At 37.0% G+C, this 25,565-nt stretch overlaps 1 protein-coding gene across 1 annotated transcript in view; it reads right to left on the bottom strand.

Annotated features, from left to right (window-relative positions):
• The window catches only part of ca (claret), a 367,006-nt gene that overhangs the window by 283,604 nt on the left and 57,837 nt on the right, over nucleotides 1–25,565 (bottom strand). The window contains exons 6-8 of the mRNA XM_067136443.2: nucleotides 20,534–20,698; nucleotides 20,246–20,448; nucleotides 1,258–1,425 (exon numbers count right to left, since the gene is read on the bottom strand). Of these exons, the coding sequence (XP_066992544.2) occupies nucleotides 1,258–1,425; nucleotides 20,246–20,448; nucleotides 20,534–20,698 (536 nt within the window). The remainder of the gene's footprint in view (nucleotides 1–1,257; nucleotides 1,426–20,245; nucleotides 20,449–20,533; nucleotides 20,699–25,565) is intronic.

Below are 25,565 nucleotides of genomic sequence, written 5' to 3'. Positions count from 1 at the left end.
ATTATTTTTATTTAAATTAAATACAACAGGTATTACATGTGAAATAGTGCGTGTAAATATCCGGAACAGATACATCAGTGAATGTAGAAATGGAGGAAATTACAAGAGATCACTTCTTGCATGCACTGTATAAAATCCACAAGTTTTCAACCGTTTTACCTGTTGCTAAACATCTCAATGCCAACAGAAGATGATATTGATTTTCCTATTAATGTGCCTTTCTTTTTGTATTTATGGCACTACTCTTCTCAGCAGGCATTCAACATTAATTGCAGACATTCATAGGAAATTCTTATAGAAGACTTGGTCCCCTATGTACAATTCCTGAAGCTAGTCATTCACAACTCCACAATGTTCAGCCAACATTTTGTTTCCTCTCTTTCTCGTCTTTCTCTTCACTGCCATAATAAAATCAGCGATAAACAACCTGCCTCGTCAGAAGACATGCTCCCTATCAACAACAGTCACATCCATTAAAACAGCTGACTAGGAAAGTTGCATGCACAAAAACTTGCCCCACGTAAGTAGCGTGGTGTAAACACTTGGTGCAACATTTCTTTAGGTGCACAAGTTTTCGAGTTGCGCAACAAGAAAAATTAAAAAATGCGTGCTGTGTGTAAACAGTGTATGCCATTTTTCCTGCACAAGACAAAAGTGGCACATGTGTTTTGTTACAGCATGGAAGAGTACCTTAAGATATCCTGAATCCACCGAGTTTTTACTCCTGTACATCAAGGTTTGTCTAAGAACAAACTGGTTTAAGGATAGTTTAGTCCGAGAGCCAACTTCTTTCTTACAGAATATTGCTGATCACAACTGCGAGCACAATACATTAGCTTTACTGCACCTTGATTCAATTACTGTATTACCACCTTGAATGAATACACATCCTAAATACCTGAAATGATCTAGTTGTCTTGGCCAAACTCCTTACTACATTTCACTTAGCTGAATCCCTCCCTATAACTGTATACCTTCCAGTATGAAAGGTACAGCAAGTATGATGAGGCAAGACTTCTCTTTAATTGAATTCCATTTAAAACTCTGTGCTTAACATTTGAAAGGTGCTATGCCAGAAAACTTCTTCAGAAACATCTGACCGTTTTCCTGTGTGGTTTTTAGGCCACAAAACAACAATTGAAAGGCTTTCCCTTACAGACAGAATATTTCTAAACAATGCAACAGTGCCCACAAACAACAATCACAACAGACTACGTTACATGTCAATTATTTACACGACTTTGTATTATCACTCACTGTATCTCCATCCAATCTACTCTCTGACAATTGATTGGATACAACCAATAGCTGTTTTCCTCCAGCAGCAGTAACATAAAGGAAGCGATCAGTTGCCAGAACATCTCGACAATCAGGAGGTAGCTTATGAACAAATAATGGAACAATTTCCATACTCATACCATGTATCTGAAACATAAGAAGGTAACATAACTTTATAAAGCATTAAAAATAAACGTATTAGAACAGTTTTAAAATACTTACAGCTTTAGTACCCTGTATGCATGCACATTTTTAGATAACACAAATGATTTTCTTCACACACACGCACGCACACGCACACACACACACACACTACTCACCAGAGAAAACTAGTAATATATATATTTATTTATTTTTTTTGCTTTGCGTCGCACCCTGACACATATAGGTGTTATGGCGACGATGGGATAGGAAAGGCCTAGGAAGTGGAAGGAAGCGGCCGTGGCCTTAAGGTACAGCCCCAGCATTTGCCTGGTGTGAAAATGGGAAACCACGGAAAACCATCTTCAGGGCTGCCGACAGTGGGGCTCGAACCCACTATCTCCCGATTACTGGGTACTGGCCGCACTTAAGCGATTGCAGCTATCGAGCTCGGTAAAAAACATAAGATAGGTAAGATAGGTAAGATAGGCAACTTACCAAGTAAAAATATGTTGTAAATAAACTTATAACATTTATTTGTATTGAAAAGGTGGACCCTTTAAGTTACCTATCTTACGTTCTCAGTTCAATATGGACAAAAAATGAAATTCTTAGATTTAAACTCGGTAAAAAACTCATAATAATTAATACATCTCTCAAAATAGGGTTGGTGTACCTAGCAGTTCTTTCTTTCAACCTTCAATCTCAATTTTTTTTTTACAATATTATTGTTCATATAAAACAAAATCCTATTTAAATATTACAATAATAACATTAGTTCACATGTTATCATTTATGACAAATCACTGGTTTATAATTTCCTTTCCATCTATTTTTGACATTTGAGGAATGCCTTCTATGACAGTCACTCTCTTAATTAAGAAATAATGCGAAGGAACACGCTTAACCATTCACTTATTTCTTCTTGATGTGTACTATCGATTGTTTCATCAACGCCTTCTTGATCACTGAACTTGTATCATTCAAACCATGGCCTCCGCCGCATATGCCCTTGCTGGACCTGAATGTCATATATAAAACTTGCTTTATTCTCCCGCTGACATGTGATCTTTCATTTACTTGTTTCCGCTTATTCACTAGATGAGGTTTTTCTGAATATAATTATCCAATAACCACAGGGTTTTGAGCTTATGAATTTACGCCTTCATCCTATTTGCATCAAAATTTCCTATTCAAACGAGCGAGTTACCTCGGCCGACAGACACAGTTGGACGTATAGTAACTGGACGTACAATGGCTGCACGTATACTTCCATGCAATTTCCATTGACCTCTTCTTTACCATAACCTTCAATGGCTCTATAACTGATCTGGAGACAACTGGAAGGTTATAGTATCAGGAAAGGCATCCGGCCGTAAAACAGGACTAAGTCCACATGACCGATTTAGTTTGCACCCATGACCCCATCAGTGTGTGGGGAAAGAAGCAGTAGAACAAGAAAAGTTTTTAGTTTATGTTTGACCCTGAGACACCAAACGAGGCTAGTGGCTTCAATATTAATATCTTTCAAATTAATCAATAACAACTATATCCCCAAAACTGTGACATCAATATACAGTGCATAAAAAAACAAATTAAAAAAAACAAGTGGAGTGTACATACAAGTGAGAGAGAGAGAGAACCACAAATATAACAAGGATATCAAAATGTGATGGACAATTGGCCTGGTTTGATAATGATGATGATGATGATGATGATGATGATGATGATAATAATAATAATAATAATAATAATAATAATAATAATAATAATAATAATAATAATAATAATAATAATAATAATAATAATAATGATGTTATTTGCTTTACATCCCACTAACTAATTTTACGGTTTTCAGAGATGCCAATGTGCCAGAATTTAGTCTCGCAGGAGTTAGTTTACATGCCAGTAAATCTGCCAGCACAAGGCTGTCGTATTTGAGCCCCTTCAAACACCACTGGACTGAGCCAGGATTAAACTTGCCAAGTTGGGATCAAAAGGCCATCGGCCTCAATCATCTGAACCACTCAGCGCGGCATGTGAAAATGAGAAACTGATGAAAATCATCGGTATGGATGTCAATGTGGGATGCAAAACTCACCCCGTTCCAAACGCAAACTTACAGCAATACAACCCATGCTGCATAGTCAACCCGTTCAAAATTAAATCACATCTTTAACACTAGAACCATGTCAGTTTGGTTCAACCCTAGAACCGCGGATGGGCCATGTATAACCCGCCTTCGTTTTATATAACTTTTGGTTAAGGAATGGAGTAATTGATCACTAAATATGCATGCATCTTGGTAAGTGTGCTAGTTACCAAATGATGAGCCCAATTTCACACACTGGGGCAAAACGCTGGCAACCAAGAACGAGTTAGCTGGAAAATGTATAATGTCCGATAATAATAATAATAATAATAATAATAATAATAATAATAATAATAATAATAATAATAATAATAATAATCATCATCATCATCATCATCGTCAACATCATCATCATCATCATCATCATCATAATCGTATGGCCTCAGCTACCATGTGCAGACATTTCAATCTGACGCCATCTGGCTGTCTGCTAGTCAATTTCGATGTTCCGTTTTACTCTAGGCCTACTAGATGGCAGACCGAGTAAACCGAAACTCTCTTGGGTGTCTATGGCTGAGATTTAATTAATTTTGTCGGGTAAACACCAAATGTGTCACCAGAGATCTTTTACATGCCGACATTGTACGACATGGAGTGTCGAATGGACTTTTTTCCACCCTTCAAAAATCCGACTACCTCTGCCGGGTTTGAACCCACTATCTTGGGATCCGGGGGCCGACACTCTACCAAGCTGTCAGTTGAGAGATGGCATGGCATGGCATGGAATGAAATTAGTAGACGAATAAGTTTCAGTAGTGTTTTTATAAGTAGGAAAGATCACGATATGAAGATAATTTTGGAATTCAAGAGGACAAACTGGAGCAAATATTTGTTTATAGGAAGAGGAATTAGGGATTAGAATAATTTACACAGGGAGATGTTCAATAAATTTCGTAATTCTTGGAATTACTTAAGAAAAGACTAGGTAAACAACAGATAGGGAATCTGCCACCTGGGCAACAGTCCTAAATGCAGATTGATTGATTGATAAGAGGAGTAGACAACCTCGTATTTTTCAGTAGGCCTAATTAAGGACACTTTCATTCTCCGTCCTGTGGAGTAGGGAAAATAATAGTAATCCACCAGCTGTAATAATCACATAACCACATTTCAGTAGAATTGTAGTGAAGATAAGGTATAATATATTAGATAGTATCTTGCCAGTTATATTCGTGTTTTTCTTCGTGTATGGCAATCCTTTCGATACTTAAGCATTTAACCAAACGCAGTGTAGTGTAGTGTAGTGTAGTGCAGATACATTGTAGTATACATACAGTACATTTAGATAGTGCCGTATCTTGCCTGCTATATTCGTGTGTATCTATTAGACGTGATACTAATAATAATTTGTCTAAGCATTTAGCTTCGTTGGTAATCTTTGAGTACAGTAGTTCTTGCAAATTTCATTTCTGTTGTGCTTAGTTTAGTGACATACGGTACGGTACCGGTATCGTAATTAGGATACGTCTGAAAGTAGTTTAAAATTACTGTAGTGTACTGTACAGTAGTATACGAGTAATATCCTATTAGAATTTAATGTGATTATTTTATTATTGTAAAATATTTGTGTAGTACTGGTGTAGTAGAGGTATCCGTAGAAACTCTTACTAAAATACTGTTGTTGTAATTAGAATAGGCTTAACTGCAGTTTGGAATTGTGTAGTTCTTGTGTAGGCTATTACTTTCGATATTCATTAATTAACAGCAGTTTTTATCCTGTCAGGGGTTGTAGGATTTAAAAAAATAGAACACGTCTAAGTAGTATTGTAGTGTAGTCTTATATTAATTACCTTATTGTTGTGTACTATCCCAGACAATATATCCCTCCGTTCATTTATTTTTTGCAAATAAGTTATTTTATTTTTAATTTCATTTTTTCCCCGTAAAGAATGGCTAAGGAGCGCAAGTGTACTTACTGTGGATGTGGCGAGGCATTGAGGGGTATGAGGGAGGAGTTGAAAAGTTTGAGGGAGATAATTAGGATTCTCACAGAAGACAGGAAGGAAGATAGGACTCCCTCAAACAATGTACAGGTTAGAGTAGGTGTAGAAGAGGGAGGGCAAGGAAAGGGAGGAGTTGTAGAAGACAGGTGGTCTAATGTTCTAAGGGGAAGGAGATTGCAGGCTAAGGGCTCTATTCAGGATCAGAATTCAGGACAGGTGTCTGTGCGAAATCGGTACGAGTCACTCCAGGTAGAACAACAGAGGGAAGATGCGGGACAGAGAACTGTTGCTGAGATGTGTGGAAGTAGGAGGAAGGGAAAAGGTAGGAAAGGAAAATGTGGAGTAGAGGATAGGAAAAGACAGGTGGAACAGGGTCATAGGAAGGAGAAAAGGGAGGAGAAGTAGCTTCTGCAGCTATCAGGAAAGATAGGGCTGACCAGGAGGGGAGGGGATCAAATGAGGTGGGTAGGGTTGAGGCTCTGGTCATGGGGGATTCCATCGTTAGACACATGGGGAAAGTGTGTGGAATAAAATAATAAGGTTTTTGTTAATGACTGAAGATGCCTCACAATGAGAGGCGAAACATGTCTCATCTGAATAATGTTTTAAAGTAAATGCCAACTTCTTGTAATGTATTGAATAGGTGGAAATAAACAAAAGATATTATCCTATATACAGTTTACTGGAGTGTATATCGTAGAGATAGGATAGGAAGGGCGGGAGGGAGAGTGTTCATTCTGGTGAAAGAAGAATTTGTAAGCTACGAAAAAGTTAAAGATGAGACACATGAAATTCTAGGTGTAAGGCTCATTTCTAAAGATAATAGGCAACTTGATATATTTGGAGTGTACAGATCGGGAAAGGGTAGCACGGACGCGGATTCGGAATTATTTGATAGGATAGTCAGCTATGTGGGAAACGACATGGAAAGAAATGTGATTGTAGCGGGAGATCTGAATTTGCCAGATGTCAATTGGGAAGGAAATGCGAACGACAGGAAGCATGACCAACAAATGGCAAATAAGTTAATATGGGAAGGACAGCTGATTCAGAAAGTGATGGAACCAACCAGAGGGAAAAATATCCTTGATGTGGTGCTGATAAAACCAGATGAGCTCTATAGGAAAACTGAAGTAATAGATGGTATTAGTGATCATGAAGCTGTTTTTGTGGTAGTTAAAAATAAATGTGATAGAAAGGAAGGTCTTAAAAGTAGGACTGTTAGGCAGTACCATATGGCTGATAAAGCAGGCATGAGGCAGTTTCTAAAAAGTAGCTATGATCGGTGAAAAACGGTAAATAAAAATGTAAACAGACTCTGGGATGGGTTTAAAGAAATTGTTGAGGAATGCAAAAACAGGTTTGTACCATTAAGGGTGGTAAGGAATGGTAAAGACCCACCTTATTTTAATAGAGAAATAAAGAGACTAAGAAGGAGGTGCAGACTGGAAAGAAATAAGAGTTAGAAATGGCTGTGGAAGTAAGGAGAAATTGAAGGAACTTACTAGAAAATTGAATCTAGCAAAGAAGGCAAAGATGGCAAGCATAATTGGCAGTCATACGAATTTTAGTGAAAAATGGAAGGGTATGTATAGGTATTTTAAGGCAGAAACAGGTTCCAAGAAGGACATTCCAGGAATAATTAATGAACAAGGGGAGTGTGTATGTGATGATCTAAAAGGCAGAAGTATTCAGTCAGCAGTATGTAAAGACTGTTGGTTACAAGGACGATGTCGAGATAGAGGAGGAGACTAAGGCCAAAGAAGTAATAAAATTTACGTATAACAACAATGACATTTACAATAAGATACCAAAGTTGAAAACTAGAAAAGCGGCTGGAATTGATCAGATTTCTGGGGATATACTAAAGACAATGGGTTGGGATATAGTACCATATCTGAAGTACTTATTTGATTATTGTTTGGTCGGAGGAGCTATACCAGATGAATGGAGAGTTGCTATTGTAGCCCCGGTGTATAAAGGAAAGGGTGATAGACATAAAGCTGAAAATTACAGGCCAGTAAGTTTGACATGCATTGTATGTAAGCTTTGGGAAGGCATTCTTTCTGATTATATTAGACATGTTTGTGAAATTAATAACTGGTTCGATAGAAGGCAATTCGGTTTTAGGAAGGGTTATTCCACTGAAGCTCAACTTGTAGGATTCCAGCAAGATATAGCAGATATCTTGGATTCTGGAGGTCAAATGGACTGTATCGCGATTGACCTGTCTAAAGCATTTGATAGGGTGGATCATGGGAGACTTCTGGCAAAAATGAGTGCAATTGGACTAGACAAAAGAGTGACTGAATGGATTGCTATATTTCTAGAAAATAGATCTCAGAAAATTAGAGTAGGCAAAGCTTTATCTGACCCTGTAATAATTAAGAGGGGAATTCCTCAAGGCAGTATTATTGGACCTTTATGTTTTCTTATATATATAAATGATATGAGTAAAGGAGTGGAATCGGAGGTAAGGCTTTTTGCGGATGATGTTATTCTCTATAGAGTGATAAATAAGTTACACGATTGTGAGCAACTGCAACGTGACCTCGAAAATGTTGCGAGATGGACAGCAGGCAATGGTATGATGATAAACGGGGTTAAAAGTCAGGTTGTGAGTTTCACAAATAGGAAAAGTCCTCTCAGTTTTAATTACTGCGTTGATGGGGTGAAAGTTCCTTTTGAGGATCATTGTAAGTATCTAGGTGTTAATATACGGAAGGATCTTCATTGGGGTAATCACATAAATGAGATTGTAAATAAAGGGTACAGATCTCTGCACATGGTTATGAGGGTGTTTAGGGGTTGTAGTAAGGATGTAAAGGAGAGTGCATATAAGTCTCTGGTAAGACCCCAACTAGAGTATGGTTCCAGTGTATGGGACCCTCACCAGGATTACCTGATTCAAGAACTGGAAAAAAGCAGCTCGATTTGTTCTGGGTGATTTCCGACAAAAGAGTAGCGTTACAAAAATGTTGCAATGTTTGGGTTGGGAAGAATTGAGAGAAAGAAGAAGAGCTGCTCGACTAAGTGGTATGTTCCGAGCTGTCAGCGGAGAGATGGCGTGGAATGACATTAGTAGACGAATAAGTTTGAATGGCGTTTATAAAAGTAGGAAAGATCACAATATGAAGATAAAGTTGGAATTCAAGAGGACAAACTGGGGCAAATATTCATTTATAGGAAGGGGAGTTAGGGATTGGAATAACTTACCAAGGGAGATGTTCAATAAATTTCCAATTTCTTTGAAATCATTTAGGAAAAGGCTAGGAAAGCAACAGATAGGGAATCTGCCACCTGGGCGACTGCCCTAAATGCAGATCAGTATTGATTGATTGACTGATTGATTGATTGATTGATTGATTATATCTAGCAGTCTTTGGCTGTGCATTTGTTACAAACAGTTTTTCTGCAGGCATGACACTTCATACATGGCTGGTTTCCAGGGCAGTTAGTCTTGACTTGACAATGAGTGCGCTTCTCTTGTCTGTCAGGAATTTCTTTAGGGACGTCAGCTCATGTTTACCACCCAACCTGCCGCATAAGTTTCGGCTTGTTACTCTCCCAGCTGCAGAATGAATTCTCTACTTTTCAGTTTATTCTCATTTAGTACACTGTACATCACCTATGAATTTATTCCTGCCAAAGCCGTAAAATTTTATAAAGTGTGAACTGGCCTTTGCCTAGATGGTGTCGATCACATTCAGGTTGACGGGAGAAAAATTTATACTGTCTGCTAGGGTCTCCTTTTGGTCTCTTCATCTTCCACCACTTCATCTCCTTGGGGGCATTTATCCCTCCACCTCTATGATAAGTCCATTGTGAGCAGCTTATGTTAAGGAGCTACACAGTCAGATGGTATGACCTTCAGATCCGTTACTAGTCTGAGATCACGGCATCGAACAAGGATAAAGTCATTTTGGATGTTATAGTCACCACGGGTGTAGGTGATGAGGTGGTTGATGTGCTTTTTGAAAAAGTATTACCAATAAACAAGTCATCTGCTTCGGCAAAGTCCAAAATTTGAGTTCCATCATTTTGATATCATAGCCGTTACCATCATAGCAGCTATAACCATCCTTGATATAACCAACATGCCCATTAAGATCATCACAGAGAAGTGGGAACTCATCTTGAGGACACGCTGAAACATGATCTTGTAGCTCCTGCCAAAACTGTTCCTTTTCCAGATCATCACAACCAGACTGTGGCATATATGCAGAGAAGACACGATGGTCAAGAGGATGCACAGTTGATTGTAATTGACATAAGGCGGTCTGAATAGCTCTGAACCTCAGCAATTGAATCTCGCAGGCTTGAATAAACGATGATGGCAATGCCATTCCTGTTGGAAGTACCATGGTAGATTAGTTTATAGGCATCTCCAATGTCACGAGCTTTCTGGCCTTTCCAACGTGTTCCTTGCACACATGCAATGTCTACTTTCCATTCTTTCAGCATCGCTGCGAGTTTGCTGCAGCGTCCAGCAAAAGTCCCAATGTTCTCTGCGTTGGGGTAATTTAACTGTTTCTACCCTTGAACCAGTAGCCCTCGTCCATTTATCAGGTGGGGCCAATGCATGTCGCTTCTGGGGGACGCCCTAGCATTATTCAACACAACTGACATAGACATGATCTAATTCTGAGTGCTAGGATGCCACTTCCTCCAGTCGCACTGTTCCGAATTCTAGCTTCTCTAACGTAGCTACCGTTGTGGACTTCACAGGCTCTTCAGGCTCTTACCTTCAAACGGGCTTGAGCACATGGTCAGCCAGCAGCAGCACAGTGATGCACTGGCCCACTTAGTCTTTGTTATTAATATGAATTTATATTTTATGTATCATTGTTATATGAACTTATTTCTGTGACATTTTAAAATAAACATAGTAAATTTTATAAATTATTCAATAATGTAGGTTTTAATACAGCCCTCCAAACAATGCTACCTCTTCTATGATGGAGTCAAATTTTCATTACTGACCGTACATGTTTCGACCCTTGATATGGACCATATTCAGTGTAGATTTGACTTTTGAAAGTACAAGTGTTACAAGCAACGATGTGCTTAACAAAAGCTTTAAAATACACTTTCATAGCTCAAGTCTGTCATGATTAAAAGTTTATACATAGTGTTACCTTAAGCCTATTTAAATCTAGAAACAAATGTAGAGTTCAGTTAAAATCATTTTAAGATACATGTTCTATAATAGTTTAATAATATGTTGTACAAAACACAGTACAATAAAGTTTTTTTTTTTTTTTTTTTTGCATTGTCATCAGCATATTGAAGCTCAATTATGTGAGTATTAATGAGTCAATCTCTGAGAATGGAGCCTGATTTGTTTGAACAGTCCGCCATCACACCGAAAATTTCCACACCTATAGGATCGATAGTAGAAGTCTCGTGAAGCATGGCTGCCAAGTACAGGGCGAAAAGGGTGGAGGCAAGCACTCAGCCTTGCTTATGCCCATTTGTGATAGGAAATTATTCTCATAGCTCATTCAGGTGAAGAACTCGTCCAATCAATCCATCATGAAGAGCCTGGATAAAACCTACAAAACGGTCAGGACAGCCAAAGGGCCATAATACCATCCACATAGCTTCCCTAGGAATAGAATCAAATAGAATCCAGATCGTAAAATACTAAAAGAAGTGGGATTTGTTGTTCTATGCATTTCTTTTGGATTTGTCTAGCACAAAAGATCATGTCAATGGTACCTCTTGAGGCACAAAATCCACATCGAGACTTGGGCAGTACCATTTCAGAGACAGTCCGAAGACTGTTCAACAAATCCATGCCAGAGTTTCTCCTGCTACAGATTGAGGGAAATGCCACATAACCTCGATTAACTTTCTTGAAAAGGGACACTATGTTGGCATTTTTCATGTCGGCAGGCACCTTCTGTGTTTCTCAAATTACACGAATTAGGGATACCATAACATTGGTAATGGATGGGCACATTACCCTATGTATATACAGTATATTAACTTATGCTGTTATGATCACTAATTACCAACGGGACAATTTGCACATAACACCGCAGAATATGATTAAGTTTACTGTAGACACATGAAATCTAACAGACATAACCCAGTATTAAAGTGTTGACCATATGATAGGTAATATGGACATGAGAACTCACTGGACTTGGTTAAAGGAGATGGACACTTGAATGGTCAGTGTTTTCAATCATAGTTATATTTTGATGCTGTGATTGAGGATATTAAATAGGCCTATTAAATATTAGCAGCGTCGATTAACAGCATTATCTTCCAAGGCCCATCATATCAGCTACCATTGCATTCCCGGGCTTGTTTACAAATACTAATGGAATGAAAGTTTTATTGATATACCATATAATCTCCATGCTGAAACTGATGTGGTAAGCGTGGTTACTATGTCAGTGAAAAGCTTTGGATCTAAGAAGGAAAAATGGCAGGTTCCTGAATATTCTCCTTTTCTTGTTTTCTTACTTTCTGCAGCTGAATATGTTGGGACATCACTCCTTCGTCTGTAGAACAACTTGATATCAGCTATTACATATGGGTATTGGATTGTAACTATTGGAATCCTTGCTCTTGTAGTTAAAAAAAACACACAGAATCTAAATCAAATTACACAAATAGTCTAAAACTGTGTACTGTACAAGAAAGGCATTCAGTAGCTCACAACGAGGATGCTTAAAAGAAGTCGAACATGAAATTGTGAGGTATGTGCATGAAAAATTAACAATCACTAAGGCCCAAAATCCCCTTCCCTCAAAGATTGCAGATCGCCAATTGCACTGTGGGTAAAAATGTGGGTTTTTTTTATATGTCACGGCATTAACAAAACTTGGACAATGCAAGTGCAGTTATGATTGCACAATTATAGAGATTCTTTGTGAAGCACAGGATAATGTTGGTTCTAAATGACAATGATAGCATACCTGCCAACAACTTGCAAACACTACAAAATTCAAACGTTAAGCCTCTTCTTGAATCAGTTAGATACAGAAAGTTATCCTTATACACACTTTTAAATGTCATATCATATTTCTTCACCATATTACTGAGGAACCGACAAAATCACTCAAGGCCGAAAATCACAATAGCCTACCAACCTAATAATGCCAACATTATATCATATAATTTCATATGTAAAACAGACAATACAATACAGTAGAAGTCCGCAATAGCGAGAATTCATAATGGCGAAAAATTTACTTGCTATAGCGGACTGTCGTTATATCCGATTTTTGTAAAAGTCGGAAGAAACCACCACACTCATTAAAATCGGTACGAAACAGCAATCAGTTTGTTCAAAACTTGCGTTTTCGCGGATGATATCAACACTATGGCTTACTTGTTTTTTCGAAATCTGATGCTACGTGAAAGTGTATGTTTAGTTTCATCCAAGACAACCCTGAATGCAATACGACCCCACTTTTTCCTTGAAAAATTTTTAATCAGGCTTAAAATGTACTTCGTAAAATCATATGAATGCCTTTCTTCTACAGTATGCATTTTAGACTATTTATTTTATTTTTTTATTTATTATGGCTTCTTTCGTGTGGCGAAGTTAGGGCACACGGCCCTCTCTTACACTTAACCACAATACAACAAGTAATATTAAGGTTGCCTATTACTAATTATACTAATTATACTACTTATACTATTTCCTAAATTAAGCTTAAGTTAAACACCCACACAATATGCAGCTTATTAGCTTATTAGCTCGTTACTTCAGTCCTCATTTCTATCTCACACAGACACTTAAACACACACACTTACAATGTACACACTTATCAACTATCCATATGTTTACATTATATAAAACTAACAGAAACAATTTTTAATCTTACAATTACCAATCACACACACACAATACACACCAATACACACTTCAATCGGTAACTCTCAACAGGAAGTCTCGGCAAGATATTTTAAATTTGAGGAAAGAGTCAGTGCCCCTGACACTTACTGGCAGGGAATTCCAAAGTCTAGAACCAGTCACAATAAAAGATTTATTATACACAGAAGAGTGGTGAAGAGGAATAGCTAGAGTGGAGCCTGAGCGAGTGTTGCAGTTATGGAAGGAAGAGAGGAAGTGAAGTTTAGATGAAATATACTGGGGGGTTTTACTATGCAGAAGTTTGTGTATTAAGACAAGTATATGACATTCACGTCTCTTATCAGGTTTTTACCAGTGCAGTGCTTGATAATAAGAAGTAATATGCACATCATACCGTAGGTTAAAAATGAATCTAAGGCAACAATTCATAATACGCTGCAGTTTCCTAGTTTGTTCTTTAGTAGCATCTACCAAGATAACATCACAGTAGTCAAGGATAAGAAGAATTAGGGTCTGTGTTAATCTTTGCTGCATATTTAGTGGTATAATATCTTTATTTAATTTCAGTGGGTGTAGTGTAGCAAACACCTTCTGACTTACGTTTTTGATATGTTCTGTCATAGTCATAGTCACCCCAAGATTTCTCACTGTTTTACTGTACGGGATTGTGCTATTTGTAGAGGAGGAATGATCGCATCGTTGATCTGTGTAGGAGCTTTTGGGAACCGACAATGATAGCTTGCGATTTTGATGGATTTATGAGAAGTCTGTTTGCGAGAGCATATTCAGAGTTTTTTCATGTCATTATTTATGCATTTTACTGCGTTTGGTAATTCACTTAAGCTGCAATGGTAATAAATTTGGAGATCATCAGCATATAGGTGATAATTACACGTTTTTAGAGAAGATGAAATGTCATTGATATACAATGTAAAAAGCAACAGTCCTAAAATACTACCTTGTGACGTGCCAACTTTCCTTGTATACCATTCTGAATTTCTTTCGCGAGTTATCACCCGCTGCCTCCGATCTTTCAAATATGATGTAAAAAACTTCAGTACTAAAGGTTCAAAGAAGTAAGATTCCATTTTCTTAATTAGTAGCTGTAAGTCTATTGTATCAAAAGCACCACTGAAATCCAGTAGCGTTAGTACTGTAACTTGTCGTTGTTCCATAGCTAGCCTGATGTCTTCTGTCACTTTAAGGAGAGCCGTGGCAGTGCTGTACCCTTTCTTAAAGCCCGATTGTAATGGGTCAAGGAGAGAATAGTTATTTAAATATTTCAATACTTGCTCGTACACCAGTCTTTCCAAAGCCTTAGAAAGCGCTGAAAGAATAGAAACTGGGCGATAGTCAGAGGTCAGTTTAGGATCGTTTATCTTGGGCACTGGGATGACATTAGCTTGTTTCCAGAGTGCAGGGAAAGTTCCATTTCTAAGACAGTAATTGAATATATGTGTGATTGTCTTCACGCAAACGCCGAACACTGGCTTCAGTTATGCCGTATTTTTTTGCGGCTGCATAATTTTTCTTTATTTCCGCGGGCTTAATAACCATTAAGTTATTGGCATCATATTATCGAGGAGAACCCGTTGAAAATTCCCCGGCATATCTATTCCACGTGTCCCTACAATACGACGATCCGTCATGAAAATATTCTTGCTTACTATAAAACTGTTACTTTTACTCAGCGTCAGCTACAACCGGCTGCTACACACACGTCTCGCTTGCCGGGTTTGGCCAACTTCAGCGGCTAGCGAAGTATAGGCCTAATTGCGGGCGTTGAAGGTCGACGAACGAGTTTACTGCGCCGTGGTATGGCTATTTCGCCCTTGCGTTTTTCAAGCACATACCTCACAATTTCATCTTCGAGTTCTATAAAGCGTCCTTGTTGCGGGCCACTGAATGCATTTTTTGTATAGTACGCATTTTTTAGCTATCTTTGTCTTCACGCTAACGCCAAATATTAGCTTTCGTTGGTCCTATGCCGTATTTCTTGCGGCTGCACAATTATTCTACATTTCCGAGTGTTTAACAAACATGAACGGAAAACTGGCATCATAATACGACGAGAACCCGTTGAAAATTTGCCGGCAATACCTATTCCACGTATATTTACAATACAAATATGAAGTTTTGAAGCTTCCACCTATTCAATCCATATATTTATATATTATAATTATAATATAATCAATATGAATATAATCAATACGGAAATGAAACTTACAGATTATGATATTTACAATACGACGATCCATCACATAAATATCCCTGCTGTCCATAAAATTTAATTTTACCAAGCGTCAGTTGGCGTCAGGTACAGTAGACGCATTTTAACTCTGCCACTGAGCCGTGGCCTTTCTAAGGATTTGAAGGCTCGCAGGTTTTGATGCCATTATGCAGATTTGAGAAACGTTTTTGTAGAGACTAATAGAACGTCATTCTCTCTTCACTAAGCTAATTTGCTCAGATTGTGGGTTTTCTTATGTTGGCCAAACTGGCAGAAGTTTTATAACTAGATATTTGGAACATGTAAACGCAGCTAAACATAACAAATTTTCCGCGATGAGTAATAACATGCAAGAAAAAGGTCACCATTTTACCACAATAGAAAGGGATTTAAAAATAATCAGAAGGGTCGATAAAGGGAAATTAATGAATGAGCTAGAGAACATACATATTTACCTAGACAAATACTTCAATAAAGATAAAAACCTGAACGACGAAATAGAAATCAAAACACCCATTAATAGAACAAATTCCGAAGTTAATACAAACATTCAAACTCAATAGTACAAAACTGACAAACAATTTTATCCTGAATAACAACAATAGTCAATATATGAATATACAAACACCACTCCACACAAATTCTGAACATTCCCCTCCAAGAATCATGTCATTCGCTAGAGCGCCGCCCTCGTTTGCCTCCCCTCCCAATGCCCAGCAGATGCGGAGACACGCATACAACACGAGGAGCACAAGTAGTCGTCAAACAGGAGTGCACAAATGTAAATACAGGCAAAGTAAAAAGGATAAGTGCTGCTCCTTCAACATTAGCTTCAACTTTTAATACCATCTAACATATTTTAACAAAATTATTTTCCTGTTACAGAGATGTCAACAAACTTACTTTCGTAAATTTCAAGTAAGTTACCACTTGCTTATCATTCATAACTTAACTGTAACCATTTGACAGAGTTCATGCTAAAGTTTTGAGGAATTGCTCTACACTCCTAAAGTCTACAAGCAAGTCGTGAATTTGAACAATTGGACGTTAAAGATTTAAAGTACAACAAATTTATAAATAATAATCAACAGTGTGCTTCATTTGGTTAATTTACGGATGAAAAGAATGTTAGTCACACCCAAACTCAACTGTTTTGAGAGTGCACTAAGATTTTATATTCATAAGGTACAAAGTGTGGTAAAGTTCACGCCAATGGTAGCAAAAAATTTTAATGTGTATCCAACAAATAATTTTAGGATATTCAACAACTTCAACAGATTATAAATGTATTTATATCTGACTAACTTGTGACATTGTATTTCAAATTTAGAACAAAGTTTTTAAAGCTTCGAACACTACAAATAGTGATATTGTTTTAATAAGACGACGTAATAGATAATGTTTTATATTCAAAATAATTTTAATAGTTATTATGAATAAGTCTGTTAGCAGTTAAACAATAAGTTGCAAATTATTAGAATAACTAGCTGATGTACCCGTGCTTCGCTACGGGATTCTCAGAAAGACTGACTTTGTGGTTTTCCTAACTGAAATCAACATAGGTCATTACAAAAACGTAAGTATGAATGTAGCGATTAAAAGCAATGCTATCATACAAAATACTCGATCAAATGGAAAGCCGCACGTTTTATCACTTTTAACGAACAGTGCTGCGGTTAGATTGCTGTGCCAATCTAATAGTCCAAAGTTCCAGAGCTGGGATGACCAGGCCGCAGATTGCCATGAACACTCATCTGCCATTATTCTGCTAAATATGCACACTGTTCATTCCAATCAGTGCCTCAGAGTAGGGATTGAATAGCCCGAATGCTATGATGATCCAGTGTGTTACGTACCAGTAATATCAGAAAATTTATAAACCAGGGGAATGGCATGCTAAAGAAGAAAGTTATCTAACTCCCCAGCTATTTCCCATCAATATTCAGGCAGGCTGTTACACTCTGTATGACTGGGCGAGTTGACCATGTGGTTAGCGGTGCGCAGCTGTGAGCTTGCATCCGAGAGATAGTGGATTCGAACCCCATTGTCGGCAGCGCTGAAGATGGTATTCTGTGGTTTCCCACTTTCACACCAGCCAAATGCTGGGCCTGTACCTTAATTAAGGCCTAAGGCACTCCTAGCCCTTTCCTAACCCATCCTCGCCATAAAACCTATCTGTGTCGGTGCGACGTAAATCAAATAAAAAATACTCTGTACGCAGCAGTAATCCTATCTACCGGAGATGAGGGGCAACAGAAGACACAAAGCACATCACGACAAACAATGGTCAATGTAATGTTATTGTTGATCAATGTTATGAGCTTTCTATATTGTAGGCCTACACATTTAGTTTTCTTTTGACTTTGTGATTTGTAAAATATTTTATACCGTAAACTGTAGTTTCTTATTCTCCGACTTTACATACCGATTTTCATTAAATACTGTTTACCCATTTTCTCGTTACTCGGCGCTGATATGGACTTAGTAACAAAAATCCAAATTCATGAATATCTTTGTGATCATAGCCAGTACGGTAACAATGTATAAGACATGAATAATAGGAAATTTAATACTATATAACCTTAGTTATGTAGCATTCATCGATTACACCTCTAATGAGAAATATTTGAGAATTACATTTTAGGCCTTCCCCTAAACCACCATTTCACTCAGCGTGAATAAAATAATTTACAGCCTAGACTATAGCGACTTATTTCCTGACTTTGCATGCCGATTTTCATCAAGATAGGACTACTTATAACAACAATATTTGAGAATTAAATTTTAGGCCTTCCCCTAAACTACCATTTTTCTCAGTGTGAATACAATTATTGACAGCCTAGATTGTAGCAATTTATTCCCCAACCTTGCATACCCATTTTCTTTAAAATACGACCACTAATAACATAAATAGTTGAGAATTCAATTTTAGACCTTCCCCTAAACTACCATTTCACTCAGCGTGAGTAAAATGATTTATAGCCTAGATTGTAGAGGCTCATCCCCCGACTACACATACCGATTTTCATTAAATTCTCTTCAACCGTTTTCTCGTGATGCGTGTACATACATACAGACAGACAGAAATTACGGAAAAGTAAAAAGTGCATTTTCTTGTTACTATGGACATGACCGATACAGATATACCATTATTTTCAAATTCTGAGCAATGTACAGACAAAACTCTTATTTTATATATATAGATGTTACCGATTTTAACCTTGTTAAAAATGTGTATAGCTGAAGATATTCAATAATTGAACAAAACATGTCCTATGTTTTTAATAATTTAGCAATAAAATAAGGATGAGATGCTTTTAAAGTATTGAATAGGTGGAAATTAAAGTTTTATTGTTCTACTTTAACTGACTTTCAATACGGAAAAATGAGGATAGTATTAACAACTGTTATCGGACACGTTATTTACGCACTTATTAAGAGAACATGTTCACTTGCAATTCAAATTTTCTTTACGGAACAGCAGTCGACGGGTATTACTAATTGCCTCCAACATCGCCTTCCAATGTCGACGAGGGAGCTCGCTAGTGGACACAGCGAGGAAACGATACCGAAGGTGATTGATCGTACACAACATAATCGCTGGGGTGCAGAAATATCGGTAACAGAAAAAATCGTGCGCGCTTAATCACTCGTAATAACAGATGCGTCAGTGATAGGGCTCTCGCTGTAACCGAAGGTTAATACACAGTTTAATATAGGACTATTGAAGGGACAGACAAAGCCTGTCATTATAACGGGGTTCTCGTTATATGCCGTACTCGCTATAGCGGACTTCTTCTGTATTCCGCCAGCCTGCAACTACCTCTCACACGCAGGCTATTAGTCATAACTTCCAACAACACACGCTACATTAACCATCAACGATTTCAAAAATGTTCAATGCCAATTAAACACGATGGGGGAGACAGTAAATACACACTGTTATGGAGGATTATCAATAAATTATCGATACATTGAACAACTGCGGTATCGAAATGCATGTAAAATGAATTTCTAATCAATCTCTTTGAAGGAAGACTGGTGTTTGTCATCTTGCATTTTAGTCTGAAATTACGCGCAGGATTTTTTAAAATCGGGAGAATTAATACATTAAGCAGGAAGACGGGAGAAATGGTGTAAAATCGGGAGAGTTGGCAGTTGTCCTTGCAGATAAAAGTTGGCAGGTTTTGTGTAAACATTTCTGTAGACTTGGCTGACTCATATTTTACAGTAGCCAATGGCTTTGTGAGGAAAGAAATGGGTAACTACCTCATTCCTCATTACCCCAGCATGCATCTTCAATGACACCTAAACTACCTATCACATAGATCTGTTGAGGATCCATCCAGCCTTTGAGCTGATGACTTAATATACATACTGTACATGTTTCGTTCCATAATGACATTGTTACTGAAGGGGTAAAACTTTTGACTGGCAGAGACCTACTGAGGCAACATGACCACAGGTGCACAGCTAGCGTATGTTTTCCAAATGAGATTAAAACAAACAAGAAAATCCTGCTTGACATATAAGTGTTTTCTGTTTGTTCTCTAGTTTAATGGAGTGAGTAAAAAAGCTTCGCGTATGTGGGTACTTATCTATAACATTCTCTGCATATCAAGGGTTTTGAAACATGCAACACAAGAACTCATAAATCCACTTACTGTGAGAATACTAGAAGGAGCATAATAACCAGACAGCAAATAACGTCCTCGCATGTACTGAGGATGTAAGTATGTCTCTCCAACCTGCACGCATAACCGTTCAGGAGAAGGGCCTGTTGTGATGTGAGAAGAGTCAGATGCTGATGAAGAGTTCCTTTTATGAGAAATGCTTGCAGTTTCATCACTGCTACTACTACTGCTTTCTAAAACACACAAGCAATAAATACATTAGCCTCAGAGCTATGGTGACAAATCACAACAACCTTAACAATTTTCTTAAATATGTACCTCTCCTTGTGTTCGAATTGCCAACGGAAGTCACTCCTTTTGATCTTGTTTCTGCTAATTTCTGTCTCAGACTCGCCAATTTTTCTACTGATAATTGCTTAAGGCCTTGAAGCCGGGACCTTGCGGTGGGATAATGGGAAGCAGTCCGGCTACCAAACTCCAAATCTACAAGGGACATTAATAACAAGGAACAGTTAAAATTAAGGATATAGTGTGTATAAAGCAATTTATCTGAATATAGAAAAACACAAAATCACATTCATAAGTTTACAAAGAAGTTCTTGTTATTTATCATTTCATTAATTAACAAAACCATGAGGGAAAGGTTTGTAGCACACATGCAATGAAAGCAAGCAGCATTAATTTCTTAACACAGTTTTGGCCCCATATACAGAGGAACTTTGATATCTCGAAATGCCTGTGGAGGATGAAAACACTTTGAGTTATCAAATATTGGAGATATAGAATAACGTGCATACTACTTCGGCTCCACCAATGCCATTGTACTTTCTCTGCATCTACAAGCTGGTGTTATAAAACAAGCTTTCTTATGCCTTTGTAGGGATCATTCTCATTTTGGATACTTACAAATTTGTACCGAAGAGATGTCCGTAATTTTCCTTTGCTGTTTTCTTTGTAACACTGTACTCTCTACACATTTCTCTAGCATACTGACAACACCAAACATGTCCTCACCAACTGATGACCGTCCATGAATAAAGCTGAAAAAGCTGGCCAGGGCTTGACCAAGCGAGCATGCCAGGATCTCCCAACTTACACAACACCCCCGTACTGTCAACACCTTACCAAGTGTTGGGAAGAAGCCTACTGTAGGATTTTAAACTGCTATGGTACACAGCTACTCAAGGTTGTGATATGAAGTATTGTTAAGATGCTGTGGCATGCGATTAGAAAAACAATACACGCTAATTAAAATTTAGAGTACTTGTATAAGAAGACAACATAAGTTCAGGTTCATTCTACAGGAACTAGCTCTTTGTGAAGGTAATGTGTGTGCACATAAGCATAGTGTTCTGCATAATTTTGAGTTACAGAAACACATTTTTCATCTGGGCTTCAAATATCCTTTGAAGTATCGAAAAATTCAAGTAATATAACCTCGAGTTATAGAAAACATAAGATTCCGTCGGGAAGCGTAATTCCCTTTGAGATACTGAAAAGTCAAGTTACAGACGTTTAAGTTATAGAAGTTTGACTGTATTTAATTACTGTATTAATAACTGAAAGAAAAAAAGAAAGAAAAAAGTGTTCCTTACATTTTATGGTTCAAAAAAGTGTAAATATTACATACGAATGAGAGAGGTCCAATATATATATTGTACCAGGAATGCCTACGGCCTGGCACATTGTATTTTTAACTTGTAATTTATTTGCGACATGAAGGCGCTAGCACTTGAAGTCAGCATGCAAAGTGAATGTTCGAGATACAACTGCAAGCTATGTGAGTGAGTGAGAGAGAGAGAGAGAGAGAAAGAGCGCTACGTCACAGGCAGGGAGCAAGCCGGATGACATAATCTCCACGTGCTGCCAGCTCACCAGTGTAGAAAGTGCTGGAACTTGTTTAATCTGCTAAACCCTTTTAGCTACGATATAATGAAGTACACCATCGTAAAGCCCGTATTTTAAATGTAAACTGACCAAAGTTTCAAGAAAATTGACCTACAGATTTCCAAGATATTGAGGTGGAAAGGAAACATATTTTTTCAAGAGAAGCAGAGAGCCAGCCCCGCTTCGAGTATACAAGAGCCTCGACAAGTGGGGTACAATCAGTTGCAATCTACAACTCGACTATGATGGATAGTACATGTGATAAAATTCATTTTTGGGTCCGTATTGAAAGTATTTGTATTAAATAACACTAGAATGGTTATATTGTTCTCCCACCTATTCAATACAATACAATCCTTAACGTTAGGACTTTGTCCCTATCAAAATACTAGCATAAAATTAATACATTAGATGGTACATGTTTCGCCTATCAATCGTAGGCATCATCAGCCATATTTTACCTTATGAATAGATCAGGTACCTGATTGGGAATGACTTATGAATACTGTTAAAAACTATATCTTGTAAAATGGATTGGAGATCGTTAAACAACTAATACAAAATAAAATGTGGTATACTATTACTTAACAATATTGTGTTAATATTTGAGTCTAAAAGGATGACATCCATTTGAAGATTACAACACTGACATTATAAATTTTCCAATAACGGAATTTATTAATTCGGGACAAATATTTCAGATTCCCTATGGGAATCAACATCTATATCATCTAAATAATAGTGACAAAATATTGGAATTCCTCAATACCTTAGACCAAAACATAAAATTTACAAAAGAAGACAAAATTAACAATTCATTAAATTTCTTGGAGATTACTAAAACACGCTTAAATTACAGTTTTAATTTTCAAATATATAGAAAACCAACAAACTCCCCAATAACAATCAAAAATGATTCATTACACCCGACATTTCAGAAACAAGCCGCATATTACAGCTTAATCTACAGAGCTTTTAAGATTCCCCTTACAGCCGAAAACCAAAAAATCGAATACATAGAGAACCTAGCCAAATTTAATGGATTCAGCATGGAAATGATCAATCAATAGGATCATTAATAAAGTGAAATATAAACTAATGACAAACCTCACTCCAGACAAACCAAATAAGTCAATTTCAGCTACATTTATGGATAACAACCCGTAATCTACCAAGTATCGAACACCCTTAAAAAACAAAATGTCATAATAGCATACAAAACCCAAAACAGTAATCAAATCAGTTTTTTTATCACAACATTGTAAATCTTAAAAATGATCCTTGCACAAGTTGAGGAATTTATGGACTGACATGTTCGCAATGTTTATTTTCATATACTGGACAGACAGGTCGCAGATTCCATACGAGATACCAAGAAAATTTTAATGCCAAAAACCACAGTTAAATTTCCACAATGAGTACGCTTTCTCAAAAAAATTAAACAAAATAAAACTAATGAATGAATACGAGAATATATACATTTTTTGGACCAATACTTTCATAAAAACTGTAACTTAAATTACATGTCAGACGACCAAGAACTCCATTTACGAAGTAATACCCAAATTACTACATGCATTAAAAGTAAAGGGAAACATGTTTAATAATATTTACAAATTTCCCCCCTCAACAACTCCTATAGTTTCAATCAACACGGCCTCCTCCCAATTATCCCCTACAAAGGCCCCCACCGACTAACCAAGTGCATAACACTCCGTCCATCCCTCCTCTTCCCACCAAGAACGTCACACCGTTACAATACACGAAGTGCGAGCTCAGTAGTATCCAGTCGAGCCAGCATCGCAACCGATACAAACTTGCCACGCAAGAAACGAGGAGGTAAGCAAAGAGGTCGATTGTAAAGTTTTTAGTTGCGGCCACTATCATACTTCACTTCTAAAACCACCTTTTAAATTTCATTACAGACGTTTAAACATCTTTACTTTCTGATCTGGAAGTAATTCTTCCTCCACCAAGTTAGAATTCCGAAAGTCTCTCATTAGACTAACAACAAGAACCGTGGCAAGAATTGACACACCCAGTATGTTGATAATCAACCTCATAAATACTACTCATCAAGCTTTACTGAAGCTTCTTCAACGATACCGGCACCAACATAAAAAAAAAAAAAAAAAAATAATAATAATAATAATAATAATAATAATAATAATGAAAATAAAAAGAAAGAGTAGTATAATAAGGCAACCAAACATATTACCACAAACTAGGATAAACTATTTTAATCCTTCAAAGCTATCCAAGTGTTTTATGTACAATTATATTGTCTGACACCAAGACATCTAATAAACATTTAGACATTTTTAACCAGATGCTTAATCCAGTGGATGATTATAAATGTAAATAATGTCGTGTATCCTTGTGTAAAAAAATGTGTAAATGTGATCTTTATTCTATAAGAGACAATGACCTAGAAGATATAATAGGGCCAACTTTATGAAAACATTCCTATGTGTTACAAAACAAGTGTTTCCACTGAAAATTTTAATAACTATTTTAAGAATTTTATATACCGTTACAAACATTCCACCAGTTAATTAAGACTGACAAACAGAAATGTATTTTTAACTTATATCATTCAAGTTACATGGTAAGGTAGTCTATTAAGAAAAAATAATCAGGATCCCAAATATCTGTGATTCTGAGGAAGAGGCATAGGCTGAAGATACCCGCTACACAAAGCGAGACATGTCACAATAATGATTCATAATGTATAAGTCATAAGTGTTCAAAATAACTGTATGTATTGAATAGGTGGAACAGTTTTAAATAAATTTTATTATTTTAAGATTATACAGAAATTCAATACGGACCAACAATGAAATTGATTGCATATAAACATAGTCGTATACGATAATATTAAAATACTAAATACAGTAGAAGTCCGTCATAGCGAGAATTCATAACAGCGAAAAATTTACTCGCTATAACGGATTGTCGTTATATCAGATTTTTGTATAAAAGTCGGAAAACCCTTCATGCACTTTAAAATCGGTATGAAACGGCAATCAGTTTGTTCAAAACTTGCGTTTCCGCAGATGATATCCATACTACGGCTTACTTGTTTGTTATTTTTCGTAATCCGATACTACATGGAAGTGTATGTTTAATTTCATTCTGAAAAAAATATAGTTCCGTATTTCTCCGAATCCAAGATGAAACCCACTTTTTCCTTCAAAAAATTTAAATCACGCTCAAAAAGAAGTTTGTAAAATCGTACAGGCCTACGCATTTTTAGACTATTTTTAGACGCCCAACATTGACTTTCGTCACGCATAATTTCTTTTTTTTTGCGGCTGCACAATTATTCTTTATTTCCGCGGATTTAAGGACCATTAACTTAACATTGGCATCATAATACTAAAGAGAACTTGTTGAAAATTTTCTGGCAATACCTATTCCATGCGTCTGTACAATACAACGATCCATCAGGAAATTATTCTTG

This window comes from Anabrus simplex, chromosome 1 (assembly GCF_040414725.1).
Source record: "Anabrus simplex isolate iqAnaSimp1 chromosome 1, ASM4041472v1, whole genome shotgun sequence".
In the NCBI taxonomy this organism is placed as follows: Eukaryota; Metazoa; Arthropoda; class Insecta; order Orthoptera; family Tettigoniidae; genus Anabrus; species Anabrus simplex.
The sequence above is the reverse complement of the archived record's forward strand: the minus strand, read 5'-3'. Positions and strand labels throughout refer to the sequence as shown.